Consider the following 15,208-nt stretch of genomic DNA (forward strand, 5'->3'; position numbering starts at 1 on the left):
TTAAATGTACCTTTGTATAAATAAATGGGTAATGTGAGTGCACAATGTGTGTTAAGCAACTCATCAGCAATGACCTATTCCCTGGCCCCTGGCCATAACAAGTTTCCCCTAACATTAAAACGACAGAGTGCCAGGCATCCCCTTCACTTGTTCATTTCTAACTGATGCTGCACTATACACCTCACTCTGACCTTTCCTCTAGACACCTCAGATATCTAGGACACTGAAATCGCTTGACACATTCAGTATTTAGTTGAGAGAAATGAAGGGCTAAATTAAATGTTTTGGAGGGACACACTATGGCCCACAGGCCTTTGGCTGGACACACCTGATCTATAAATAAAATGTACCGGCTTGGATCCTATATATGGACTTTGATTTACTAAGAATAGGAAAGCTTTTTTTCAGTATTTTCAAGATTTTTGTTAGTCAATGAGACCTATTTACTAAGAGCAGTCGGAAAGTCCATTCCAGTTTAGTGAATTTAAGGGAGTGGTCCTCAAATAAAACCTGATTAAAGTTAAAAACAATAGATCAATTCATTGGCCTATATTCAATAAAAGTCGTTTATGAAACTAATAAAGTGCAGAAGGAACTTGCTGCACCTGAGCAACTACAAATATTGCAGACTTAATAAGTTGCAAGTCAGTCTCCATGAATATTCATTGTATAATGATTATATCTCATAGCTACTCCTTAGTGCACATAACTAGTTTTAATATAAAGGATACCAGCATTTTTTGCACTTGTGAGTACCTCTCCACCTTGTTTTTTCCTATTGTTCCATATGATCGAAAATACCACACCATGAGGCGCTCTCTTTCTGCTTTTCAATTTTATTTTGCAGGTGTGTTTCCTAACGGTTGCAGTTGTTTTTCTGCATTGCTAACGGTTCATATTTTACTTGCAAAGGTATTATGTACTTAAGACAACTATCAATGTTAATGAAAAACAAAAGGAAATGATAGGTAAAGTGATGCCCAGTGAATTTTGAACATGATCCCTCTTTTACAAGGGCCCTCACCTCACAAGTGTTTAAGAATCTTACTCATTCTCACAATCTTTCTGCAGCATTGGTTTAAATTGTATATGATGTTACATTTTTGGAATGATTTATCAACTATATTTATGACTGTCAATTAGAATATTAAAATAAATGTGGGGATATTTAATCAAATCAAATCCTTTAGCCTAGATCCAATAAACTCATGGTTCTGACCAGATAGCTCACTAGGCAAAAGTTCACAATTGAAAGGGAAATTCATAAAGATGAAGGTAGTAACTGTGAGTACCAAATGTGTCCTCATAGAAACTGCATGCTGAGGTCATCACACCTCAAGTTAAATATTATTTAAAAATAGTTAGAGATGATATTTCTTTTCTAAATGCTAAAGCTATCTACATTTTCATTTACAGTAGTCTGACTTTAAAAGTAAATAAAATCGATGTGGAATCGTTTGAAATCACAGTACACAGTTGTGCTGTTAACTTATTTTTGGAGAAGAAAAATTTGCACTACATTTTTTTTAAGGTCTATTGCGTTTTACAGATGATGCTAAAATGGCATTAGAATTAAAGATATTTTTATGTGTAAATTTGGTAGTTCAGGAAAACACCTCATAAAAAAAACTTTACGGAATTCATGTTCCATGTCTCTTATGCTGTTGCTAGAGACGCTGCTCTAAATGTCATTGTACTTAAATATTGGCATTGGCAGAAAGTATCAATCAGCCAATCACGATTAGCAGGAAGTACCTGTCAGCCAATCAGCTAGTGGGGCTTGTCAATATAGCCGAAAGGGCTGCTCCACCAAAAAAATTAAAAAGGCCCAAAAAGTTATTAATTAATTAAAGTTTGAAACTGCTATGAGAAGAAAAGTTTGAAGCTATATTTAGGGGTAGATTTATGAAGCAGCGGATGCTGCTTCCGACCCACTACGCTTCAGGTCCATCTGAAGCGGAAGTTAAGAAGCAGTGGTCCTACGACTGCAATGTGTGGCGGACATGATACGATACATCTCATCATGTCCGTCCGCACCTTAATAAATTGACCCCTTAGACTTGTATAAAACAAATGTCTATTTTAAAAAAAAATCTACTATCCACTTATTGTTTGAACAATATCAGACATGCATTCTTCCTATAAAAGTTTATGTGAGAGATTTAGCGCACTCACGCTATCCAACATGCAGCCTAATGCTTCAGTGCTGAAATAATAACTTTGGACTTATGAGGGCTTAGTTGATGTCACTAATATTTTTGGGCTGCATTTCCAATGCAACTTTTTATGGGATATTAAATTCTGAGTTTAATGCAGGTTTAAATTAATGATATGTAAAACATTTCACATACCTCAGTTGTAAGAATCAGAACAGCTCCTAGTATAACAACTATTTCTCCAAATAATCGCACATAATCTTTCCAGCTTTGATAAGCCTCCTGCAAATTTAAAAAAAAATGTTTCTGTTGTAAATGATACCAATTAAGAAAATACATCAAGAAATCAGTTATTCAAAGCCAATGATCACCAATGCAGAAATATATGTAAAATCACTTAAATAAACGTATTGTGTTACGCATAAGTAAATACAGGTACATTCTGTTTCACTTAGATATAAAAATATAATTTTTAATCAACTATACAAACTGATCTTTATGTTCTCTATCTGCCATAAAATATTAGGACTAATAATTCATATGGATTGTCGTAAGAATATTCCAGATATTCTTCATTTTACTAAGTAGTACATTCAGAGTCAAATTGATTTTGCTGAATGTTTTGCATTTGTTTCACAAAAATTAGCAGCCCCTTTAAGGAATAAACCAAGGAATAAATGATGATGTAGAAAAAAAAAAGTTCCTTAATTTATGCTGTTATAAAGCATTTGTCTAAAGATGGAAGAGGATTTCTGCAGGCAGGAAAACATTCAAAAGTTCAGATTTACACTATTCAATAACTAAATCCAGCAATTTTGTTGTCAGTTGACTGATTCCTGGGTCAGTGCACAAGCAAATATTGAACTCAACTTTCATCCTCTAAGATAACATAGTTAACGGCTGATAGTGTTGGTCAAAATTAGAATTGGTAAACAGCTGCAGTTTTAGTATGAGTTGTTTAAAATTGTAAGGATCCTGGTTAGGGTTAATTATAAAGGGAGCACATAATTAGAATTGCGTTTGAGAATTGGAGTTAAGGTTTAAAAGGACAATAAATCTTAAATTGACTTCTATAATTCTGATAAAGCATGCAAATAACTTTCCAATTTACTTCTATTATCTAATTTACTTAAATCCCTTGGTGTGCTTTGTTCAAAAGCATACCTAGGCACTGGCAGGCTTAGGATCAGCAATGCACTACTGGGAGCTAGATACTGATTGGTAGCTGCAAATATGTCTCTTGTCATTGGCTCACCAGATGTGTTCAACAAGCTCCCAAAGGTTATCAAATAATTAAGCAAATTGGATAATAAAAGTAAATTGGAAAGTTTTTTTTAGATTTGTACACTCTATTGACATGAGGCTTCATGTCCCTTTAATGTGGCAGAGTAACTTTGGATTTATCCACATTAAGTTTTATCCTGCCTTGTAATTGGTGTAATTGATTTATACCAAGTCAAGGAAAGTGTAAAATCCGTTTTGGTAGAAACTACAGCCTATGGGGCCCATGTATCAAGCTCCGATGTATCTCCATAACCCTGTCCGTCTGCTCTGATGAGGCGGACAGGAATCGCAGGAAATCAACACGATTGAGTACGATCGGGTTGATTGCGAATCAGCAGGGGGCGGTGTTGCACCAGCAGCTCTTGTGAGCTGCTGGTGCAATGTTAAATGCAGAGAGCGTATTGCTCTCCGCATTCAGCGAGGTCTTGCGGACCTGATCCGCAAGACCTTTAATAAATAGGCCCCTATTTGTGATGCTGCAACAAAAAAGCCTTTCTCACTCTACATCTAGAGCTAAGCTGTGGAGATTTGTTTAAATATTTTTGCTCGAGGATTTTGATCTGGCACAATTCTATGCTTTTTACATCGGGTTACTGTTCTGTAACACTCCTTTTACAGAAAGATACAACATGACCAACATCCAGATCCTTGTTGCAAAGATACATGGCTTGATTGTGATCTATGACTGTTAGATGCAGTATCTCCTAAATTCTGGATATATTGTATTTGTTTTTTTCTAAACTTGACAGGTAAGAAATAAGTTTTGTGTCATATTAGTGTTAAATATGATGAGGGACATAGTTTTAAACCTAAGCAATGTTTCTATAAGTGCATTTAAAATGCAGATTATGTCCCTTATATTACACTGTTTTATTTTCTAAAACCTTGCATTTTATATCAAATCATATCTGAGCACTAAAGTTTGAGTGCCACTTAATTCTCTCCCGGCATGGCCAATCCCAGCATGGAGTCGATGATACTGCTGTGAGCCTCTGTAAGTGTGCAGCCATTCATCTCACACTGAGAGCAAACGTGACAAGATTCAATAACTTAACAAGCAGCTTTTATGATGTAACTGTCAATTGACTTTGTAACTTTTTCTTAGATCTTCTTCATATCTACCATAAACTGTGTAATTTGGTTTATATGTTTTCATATCTGTTTACATTAAGTATAGATATTGTTTTGTCTTGCTGAATGTAAATGCCGGTAAGACAAATTTACTATTTAATATTTACAATGTTTAGCAGCAGACAGAGCCAGTAGCGGACCTACTCAATTGAGGGCCCTGGTGCAAAAAAATGTTTTGCCCCCTCAAAAGGTAACTCTGTATAATGATTTTAAGGAAAGATAGATAAATAGATAGGCTCCCCTGTATTAGGATTGTACACATTCTGTACAAGCCTATGTATAGACAGATCATGCAAACGACTGTCCAATTTACTTGTTATCTAGCTTACTTTGTTTTCTTTGTATCCTTGGTTGAAAAGCATACCTAGGTAGGCTCAGGAGCAGCAATGCACTGCTGGGAGCTATTTGCTGATTGGTGGCTGCATATTAATGCCTCTTGTTATTGGCTCGCCATGTAGTGCATTTCTGATTGTTCAACAATGTAAAACGAGAGCCTGAAGCAAATTTGACAATAGAAATAAAGTTTAACATTGTATACTCTATCTGAATCATAAAAGAAAAATGTGTGGTTTCCTGTCCCACTGTGTATGTAAAGGCATACTTTACACTAGGGCTTATAAAAAATGGTACATTAAAAATTGTATAAAATGAATAAATGAAATATTGAAATAAAAATACACAGCAAAAAAATTGTATTGCTTAATCACATTAAAAATTATAAGAGAATTGTTCAACAAAAATTGTGTTTTATGGAAAAAATTTAATTCAAACTGAAATTACACAGGAAAAAAAATCTATTTAAGGCACAAAGTAGAAATCTAAATGAAACTACACTGCAAAAAAAACAAAAACAAAAAAACACTGAAAATTATAATATGGAATTTAAAGCATATTATTGTTCTTATTGTAAAATCACTATCTCTATCTCTGTTAGTGGGATGAACAGGGCCGTTCAATGGGAGTAGCTGAAAATTCTCCACCAGGTCTGGCTTATTCTCTAAACATTTTCACCCAGCAGCTCTTACAGGTTTTTTTCTAGCAAACTAAAAGGTAGTGAGAGTGTTTCAAAATACTTATTACCCTCATAGAAAACACATGTATATGAAAACAGATTCGGTTGTAAGATACTATATGATGATAGCAAAGGCATCTGATTTGTATTGGTTGTATTGGTAATTCATTTTTAATTGTGCCCCTTGCTCCTTCCTAACTTCACTCTCCCCAGATAATTTTCCCTTTCCAGCAAGGTTCATTACTTTTCATGGGAGACATCTCACAAATTGTAGAAAGAGACCCCTTTTTTAGAGAATTACCTGAGGCAGGGCCAGCTCAAGACATTGCACTGTTATTGTGTTGCCTGGGTCCTAGAATAAAATGACATTCCCAACTCTCTTTCCACTACAGTCTAAAACCAAACATGACAACCCTATTCTCCCCATGTGATGCTCCTCTAAAAAGCTGCCTGGGTCCCTTGGTGCCCACTGTGAGGGCCATAGAGCTGGGCCTGCTCCATGGGCATCCTCTTTGAGTGTCAGGATAATTTTCAGTTCTATCTAGCAAGGATTTGATCTTTAGACCAACCACTTGCCATATTTTGTGTTTACAGTCCCTTTAAATGGTAATGTTATTAAAAAGCATTGTTTAATTGGTTGATTTTTCTAATGTGGTGTATTTATCATCTTACATTTTCAATTTTATTGTGCCTTGTTAAGATATGTTAGTACTGGAAATAGTCAGTCCATTAAGCTTGGGTCCCATGTACACAATATATTGCCTAAATTATTTATTTATTGGATATCCCATTTTAAAACCATGGATATTTAATTGGAGTTGACCCTATAATAGCCGGCACTCTTCTGGGAAGGGTCTCTACAAAATTTTGCAGTGTGTCTGTGGGAATTTGTGCCCATTTAGCTAAATAAGCAATGGTGAGGTCAGGCACTGATGATGGATGAGAAGGTCTGGCTTGCAATCAACATTCCAATTCATACCAAATGTGTTCAATATGGGTGAGGTCAGGGCTCTGTGCACACTTCTTGAGTTCCTCCACACCAAACTCATCAAACCATGTATTAATGGAGTTCACTTTGTGCCCAGAGGCACAGTCATCCTGGAACAGGAAAGGGACTTCTCCAAACTGTTGCCTCAAAGTTGGAAGCATCCAATTGTCTAAAATGTCTTTGTTACTGTAGTATTAAGGTGACCCTTCACTGGAACTAAGGGTCAGAGCATTATCCCTCCTCCAAACTTTACAGTAGGCACTATGCATTTCAGTAAGTAGCATTCTCCTGGCTCCACCACACCCAGATTCCACTATTAGACTGCCAGATATTGAAGTGTTATTCATCACTCCAAAGAACATGTTTCCACTACCTTGAGTCCAGTGGAAGTGTGCTTTACAGCACTCCAGCTGCTGCTTGGCATTACACATGTGGATGTGATGCTTGTGTTCAGCTGCTTAGCCATGGAAATTCATTTCATGAAGCTCCCAATGTACATTTCTTGTGCTGACATTGCTTTGAGAGGCAGTTTGGAAGTCTTTAGTAAATTATGCCACAGATAGGAGATTTTTTTTTAATGCACGTTAGCACTCAGCAGCTCCATTCTGTGAGTTTGCATGGTTTACCACTTTGTGCCTGGGCTGTTGTTGCTCCCACTTCACAATAATAGCACTTGCAGTTCACTGTGACATATCTAGTTGGGCAGATGACAAAAGTGGCATCCTATGACAGTGATTTGTTTAAAGTCACCGAGCTCTTTAATATGACCCATTGCACTTCCAATGTTTTTTTCTATGGAGATGTCATGGCTTTGTGCTGGATTGGATACACCTGTTAGCAATAGATATCACTAAAACACCTGAATTTAATAATTTGCAGGTGTGTTCACATACTTTTTGCCATATTTTGTATTTATCAGTCAATTTGGGTTTGGGTCATGTTCTCCCATAATGTGAATATATACATGCTTTATATTAGGTTTTGGGGTATTTTTGCAAATATAAGTAGAGAAAAACCTCAAACAAAAAGTAATACAAAAAAACTTTTTTATTACAAAATAAAACTTTATTACGTTTTTGCTTGTTCATATATTTACAGTGTGAGCAAGAATGTACTTGTAATTTTGGGCAGCCTCTATAATAGATAGACAGAGTTTTATAGTCCAAAAGTAATAGTTCATCACTGTTTTCTAATTTTACAATAACCAAATAGGACAATCTTGAATGCAACTGCCTGGCAAACTAGCTCCCTTGATTTCAGTAGATTGCAATTGTGTCCTAAGAAATAATACAATATCTGTTCCCATTTTTTTGAGTGGTCACAATCCGAAATGGATTTGGATGCTAAAAGCTCACAGCCGCAAACAAGTTTTCCCTAGAAAAGTTCCTGAAAATATGTTTTTGTTTAAGTACTTTTCAGGATCTAAACTGGAAATTCAAGCTAAACTGATAAATACAATGGCCGTTTCACACCTCTTTATTTTACATTACAGATGTTCTAAATTAAATCCTATAAAATGTGCAAAATAAATCATCATTTACATGTATGATATAAACCTATTGTAATCCAAATCCATCCTGATAACTGTAATTAAAATGCCTTTTTATAACATTTTGGAAATTTATGACTAAACCTGGAAGAGGACGCATGTCTATATTGTCTCAACGCACTGTGAAGAGGATGGTTCGAGTGGCCACAATATCTCTAAGGATCACAGCTAAAGAATGGCAGAAGTTAGTTGCGTCTTGGGGTCAGAAAGTCTCCAAAACTACAATCCGACATCACCTATATCACCACAAGTTATTTGGAAGGGATTTTAGAAAAAAGCCTCTACTCTCATCCAAAAACAAACTCAAGCATCTTCAGTTTGCCAGACATTACTGGAACGTCAAATGGGATTGGCTTCTATAGTCAGATGAAACCAAAATAGAGCTTTTTGGCAATAAACACAAGACGTGGGTTTGGCGCACACAGAAAGGTAGCCATATGGAAAAGTACATCATGCCCACCCAAAGTTAAATATGGTGGTGGCTCTTTAATGTTATTGGGCTGTTTTTTTCTGCCAGAGGACCTGGAATTTGTTTTAGGATACATGGCATAATGGACAGATATTAAATGAACATCTAACTGCCTCTGCCAGAAAGCTTAAAATGGGCAGTGGTTGGATCTTCCAGCAGGACAATGATCCAAAACATACATCAAAATCAATACAAAAATGGTTTACTGACCACAAAATCAAGGTCCTGCCATGGCCATCCCAATCCCCTGACTTGAACCCCATACTTTCAACTTGTAATACGAGCACTACCTGATCGAGAGCAAAAACCTTACTTCTAGTGGAGTTAACGCATGAGCAGGACCGTTAAATACCGCTCCACTAGTAATCTGGCCCTATATTCCTACAAAATCCCTGACTGTGCACACATGTACTTAGGGAAATTGATGCTATTTTGAAGGCAAATGATGGTTACACCAAATATTGATTTGATTTCGATTTTTCTTTTCTTCACTGTTTAATTGATATAAAACAAACTATTAATATTTCTATATTATGACATTTATAAATAAGCTGTTATGAACACATCCCTACCAGTAATACATTGAGTACATAGATCATTTAACTTCTTTCTACCATTAGTCCACACAGTGCAGTAATTTAATCCTTATATTTACAGTAATATAAATTGTGCAGACAATAAGCATCATATTGCAAGACCAATACTCTTATTGCCAGTAATGCACAAAGAGCAGTAATATAGCCCCCATATAGTCAATACCTAACAAAGTTCAGGAATAACCCAATACAGCCAGTACGCTACTCTATAATCAGCATCCCTCTCAGAGCAGTGAATTAACATGCACATTGCCAGTGTCCACCAAAGCAGGGGTTAAATTACCATATTGCCAAAAATGCACACAGGCAAGCGATTTAAATCTATATAACCAGTAACCAAACCTAAATAATATAGTAATTTAATCCCATATCTCCAGTACCTCACATATTGCAGTGATTGTACCCCCTTATAGCCAAAACCCCCACAATGTAGTGAATTAACCTCCATATGGCCAGTACCTCACACTGGGCAGTAAATTAAACCACATATTGGCCTAGATTACAAGTGGAGCAACACATTTATATTGCTCATGAGCACTAGCTGTGCTAAAAGAAAAACAGCACTCCCAGGTTAGCATTGGTATTACAAATTTAGCAATTAACATGACAAGTCGTTTTAAATATACTAGATAAAAATAGAATAATATATACACAATATGAGTGTGTAATACAATAAGTTCATAAAGGTAAATCACAAGACTTGTAATGAATCTTGTAAAAAATAATAATAAGATAACTCCAGTCCCAGGTAGCTCGCTGGAGTGGGATATGGTTTGTCTCCCGTGGTCATCAATCTGTAAACATCAAACAAAGAATGGGGTGCCTAGCACAGTTTTATCAGAGTTATCTGTGTTAAAAAACAATAGATGCACTCAAGTGTAATATTGCACCAAGGCTGAAGTTGCAAATAAAGCAAGCTGGATTCTTACAGTCATCCAGCGAAACAATGTCAGGGTCATCGATCCTCCGACCATATCATATATTTTGGAGTGGGGATAATGAATATATAGCAAGTAAATAGAATTAAAAGTAAATTTATTAAAAATGATTTAAAGAACAGTCAAGTCCAAAAAAAGCTTTCATGGTTTAAATAGGGCATGTGATTTTAAACAACTTCCCAATTTACTTTTATCACCAATTTTGCTTTGTTCTCTTGGTATTCTTAATTGAAAGCTAAACCTAGGAGGTTCATATGCTAATTTCTTAGACCTTGAAAACGACCTCTAATCTTTATGCATTTTGACCACTAGAGGGCTTTAGTTCATGTGTTTCATATAGATATATTGAGCTCATGCACGTGAAGTGAACTAGGAGTGAGCACTGATTGGCTAAAATGCAAGTCTGTCAAAAGAACTGAAATAAGGGGGCAGTCAGCAGAAGCTTAGATACAAGGTAATCCCAGAGGTAAAAAGTATATTATTATAACTGTGTTGGTTATGCAAAACTGGGGAATGGGTAATAAAGGGCTTATCTTTCGTTTTAAACAACAAACATTCTGGTGTTGACTGTCCCTTTAAAAGTAAATAACAAGCGATGGGTTTCTCAGCTCAATCCACTGTTTTATCGGGCTTGTACAAACTAAAATACAAACTTGCTATAGACACACAATATCCTCAGCCCCCCTTGTAAACCTCATTTCCCATTGTTCCCTTTGTGTGGATGCCAGAGGATTAGTGGGGAGCCTTCCTTGAACCGCCCATGCAGAGGCAAAAATAATAGTGTAGATGGGGGGAAGTACAGTACATCAGGCTTTACCCACAGCCGCTTGGGTAATGTCAGGTTTACACAGGTAATCCTAGAATTGTGCGCAAGCGTGGGCTTCCCGTGATGTCTGAGTTGTCAGTGGTGTGGAACTGTGTGGCTTAGTTTGTTGATCCTTTTTTTTATTGTAAAGTAAAGTTTTAAAATGTTTACTGTATATCAAAAAAGATAGGTATAGAACTAATCTCTTCATCAAAATTAGATTTCATATATTACCCATACACTCAAATTTCACCATAGAGTGCGGGGGGGGGGGGGGGCAGGAAGGGGCTTATCAGACTATCTCTCGGTAGATATTACTAGCAATTATTGTAAAAAAAGTCTGGGCTCACAGTGATGGATGCTTGGGACACAGTTTGGATTACCCATTGAGAAAGGTACCAGTCCGATACCGAAACGTCTGGGGGTATTTGTCATATTTATGTGATGTAAATTAAAGTGAATATTCTTCTCAAGACCAGTGACTGCAGCATCTATTCTTTATAAGGATAAAGGAATTTGTGTGTACAGTATATATATATATATATATATATATATATATATGTATACATGGTAAACATCAGTACTTAAACACTGTATTAAAAAACATATGCAAACAAAGTAACTTAAAATGAGGTGACGTTTCCACCTCTAAACCAATAGCCGTGCTAGTTATATGACACCGTTCTGTATGTTAGCACAGCTGTTGGTTTAGAGGTAGAAACTTCACCTTACTGAGAAAAGAGGAGGAGGCTGCGGCACAGAAACAGTAAGTTTTGCACCCTTTTTTTGACAAAGTTATGACTGAAAGTCCTGTATTTTTAGTGATGGTAAATCCTAGTATTTTTGAAACACTTGGATTTACCATCAGTTTAATTTGTAAGCAAAATTTAAATGATTATTATACACAGGGAGATAGCAATTGAACGTTTCACATAAAAATCTTGGTGTAAAAAAGGACAATATTTTAACTCAAAATGTTCTCTGTTGCCACATCCCATTGTAATGAGCATTTAAATACCCAATTAGCATGCTTTTCCCAAGACTTGGAAGTAGAGCACATCTGTCATGTGCAGGTACAGTCACTTTATTTCCCTCCTCAGTAACTTTACCAGGAAGTCATGTGGGATTTCAGTACAATCCCATGAGATCACAGTAAAGCAAAGTGTGAATTACGCACTGATGAAGAAAGTGCAGGGCACCTAGCCTGGAGCGTAGCTAAGGTTTAAGGCCTGGTTGAGTGAGTGCTGATGCTGTGTGTGTTACATTACAATGTTGCATTGTGTGGGAAGGGTTTTACTCACCCTTTATATGGGATGTGCAGGGAGTCTACTTCCTCTTTGTTTCTGTGGATCCCTGGAAGTGTTTTCAGCATGAACCAAAGCAAAGTTTCTCTTGAGAAGGCCGAACCTGCAGAGTAGGAAGAGATGGACCTTGAGGACATCGAGTGGATTGCACCTTCCCCCTCTGGGACCATTACGGTGGGTCAGGGACAGGTTTCTGGGCTTTCTATCCCTCCTTCCCCCACCTGAAGGGGAAGGAGGGATAGAAAGTCCAGAAGGGAGGGGAGTCAAAGTTGTTTCCCTCTCCTGAGCGGGGGGGGGGGGTGTTGGAGGATGAAGCGGGGCCTTGGTTGGAGGAAGAATCCGGGTAGTTTCCGGACTTTGGGATCACTGGGGGCACTAGGCTGGGGTCTCAGGGTCTCAGATCAGGAAGTAGGCCGGGGTCCCAGGTTTTGGGAGTAGGCATTAGGCCGGGTTCCCAAGTTAGTGCTGGGCAGTGTGGGGGTCCGGTAATTTCGCTAATAGGTGGCACGTGTAGTGGGAGCAGTGGGGCCTTACCTGGTTTGGTAGTCCTTTCCGATGAATCCATCGCGACAGTGGTGGCCCTCCTCCAATCCCTGGCGTCGGTCCTTGCAGGGGCTTCATCCTCGGGTGCGGTGCTGGCCCAGTTCCAGGATCAGCTTTCCGGGGTTGCGCACGCCTCAGCGTATTCCGCAGTGAGTGCCCCATCCAAGAAGGCTGCCACGTCTACTTCCTGTAGTGTGACGCTTCCCGTTTGTGTTTCCGGTGACGTCCTTTCTGGTTGCGGCAGCTGGAACTTGAGCAGCGAACGGAGCTCAAGGGGGAAAGCATATAGGACAGCAGGGAGCAAGTGAGTTGTGCTTCAGGCATCCTGTGGTTAAGGCTGAGGCCTTAGTGGGGATAAGTGACTCTCAGGACTTGGGGCCTAAAGGAAAAATAGGGAGTACTATAGGCGGGTCGTAAGTCCATACAAAGGGCTTCCACTATGGCTGGCAATAAGAGAGGGAGTGCTTTTAGGGCCCCCTCCTTGTGCTCGCAGACTAATGTAGGTACTGGCAGGACCAAGGTGGCCCCTTCACGTGCTGTGGCACAACATAAGGGAAAGACTCCTGCGGCTTGAGCAGGGCCTAAAGGGACAACAATGGCTGCAACCCTGAGTGTTAGCACCGCTTGTCCACAAGAATTAAATGCTGGGGTGCTGCAGGGTACATTAATGCCCAGCAGAAAAGGTGTGACTGGGCAGGGGCAAGTGTTAACAAGGGAAGCAGTAAAGAGAGGTCATGCAAAAATCAGCACTAGTCTGTGTGAGGGAGTAGCGAGCAGTGATTGCGTGGATGCAGGCCCTTCATGAATGGGTCGAGCCAAAGGGCATAGCAGGGCAGTTAGGTTTGAAGATGAGTATGATTGTGTACCTGCGGCCAGTACGGACGAGGAACCTAATATGCAATTTGGTGTGAGTGGCAGTGATCGCGAGTGTGGTCAGGAATATGGGGCTGTTATTATTATTATCAGGTATTTGTAGAGTGCCAACAAGTTTTGCAGCACTAGTCTTTTGTATTTCAGGTTTCAATGGCGTCTACATCTGGCAGTGATGCAGCCCCTCAGACGTCTCAGGCTCTCGTTCCCAGGGTGGCTACAGTTGGATCAGACAACCCCAGTACATCTGGATCTGGCCAATGACCTTTGGAGCTTACCTCCGGTGAGTTTCGACTAGATTCATCCCGGGGTGGGTATGAGTCATCCACTTTTAGTGGGTCAGGGTCGGGGTCTGAAAGTTATAGGTCCCTGGGCTTGCATACTAAAGGACATCAAAGGATGTACAGGATGCTCAGAAAAATGAGCAAAATGAAGTCTGGGGGCGGTAATGTGGGATATCCAGCTGAGGCGTCTCGACTCCCAGGGGTGCAGGTAGACTCACCACAGGCTGGATCTTCACCTTTGGACTCATCTTGACCCTGAAAGGGCGTCACAGGCAGCCCTCGGGGCTGTCGTTCATTGGCCATGATAACCCTCGTGATTTTTCCGGTGGGGGTATGCTGGTTATCCAAGAAAAATCGTGCGATAGAGGCACGTCCTGCACATTTAAGCACGTGTGCAAATTCTGCAGTGGAAAGCACTCCGGTGTCGACTGCACTAAAAAAAACGGTACCACCAAACTGAACGGTTTGAATCTAAAGGAAATGCTTCAGGTAAGGGCGGACACACCGCTTAAGGTCCTCGCTATTGGTAAGTGGTTGAGTAGGTACCCAAACAGGGCAACTGCTGTTTTGTTGGATTCCGGCCTGCGCTATGGCTTCACTATCCCAGTGGTGGGCAAGGTGCTGGGGTCTAGAGTTAAGAGGAACCTGAAGTCGGCTTCTCAGTTCCTGGAGGTGGGGCGGTAGAAATTAGGTAAGGAGGTAGCTTTGGGCAGGGTTGCAGGCCCCTTCCCAGACTTGCCTATTCCAGATTTGGTGGTATCCCCGCTGGGGGTGGTTCCCAATAAGGAGACTGGTAAGTTTAGATTGATACACCACCTATCCTATACTAAAGGGCATTCAGTGAACGATGCTATCCCTCTGGGAATTGAGTTCAATGCACTACCAGTCGTTTGACGATGCGCTGGATATAGAGTTGGGCCTGAAGCCTTAATGGCAAAATTGGACGTTGGACCCGTATTTCGCCTAAATCTTATTCACCCATCTTCCTTTAGGTTGATGGGGTGCTGGTTTGAAGATGGTTACTATGTGGACCGCTATCTACCCATGGTTTGCTCCATATCCTGCGCCTACTTCTGGGACGTAGCCTCAGCCTCAGGTAATGACAAGATCGCCCATTACCTGGATGATTTCCTGTTGGTGGGAGCCCCTGGTATGAAGGATTGTGCCTCCTTGATGCATGTCATGAGGTTGATGATGGCCAGGTTCGGGGTCCCTTTAGCAGAGGACAAGACAGAAGGTCCGTGTACATGTCTAACATTCCTGGGTATAGAGATAGATT

The 15,208-nt window shown here is 39.5% G+C and overlaps 1 protein-coding gene across 2 annotated transcripts in view; it reads right to left on the reverse strand.

Annotated features, from left to right (window-relative positions):
• Positions 1-15,208, reverse strand: part of LOC128656287 (transient receptor potential cation channel subfamily V member 6-like) — a 290,583-nt gene that overhangs the window by 130,732 nt on the left and 144,643 nt on the right. For both annotated transcript variants that reach the window (XM_053710115.1, XM_053710114.1), the window contains one exon: positions 2,352-2,438. In XM_053710115.1, coding sequence (XP_053566090.1) covers positions 2,352-2,438 — 87 coding nt within the window. The remainder of the gene's footprint in view (positions 1-2,351; positions 2,439-15,208) is intronic.

Source organism: Bombina bombina, chromosome 4, assembly GCF_027579735.1.
Source record: "Bombina bombina isolate aBomBom1 chromosome 4, aBomBom1.pri, whole genome shotgun sequence".
NCBI classification, from domain to species: domain Eukaryota; kingdom Metazoa; phylum Chordata; class Amphibia; order Anura; family Bombinatoridae; genus Bombina; species Bombina bombina.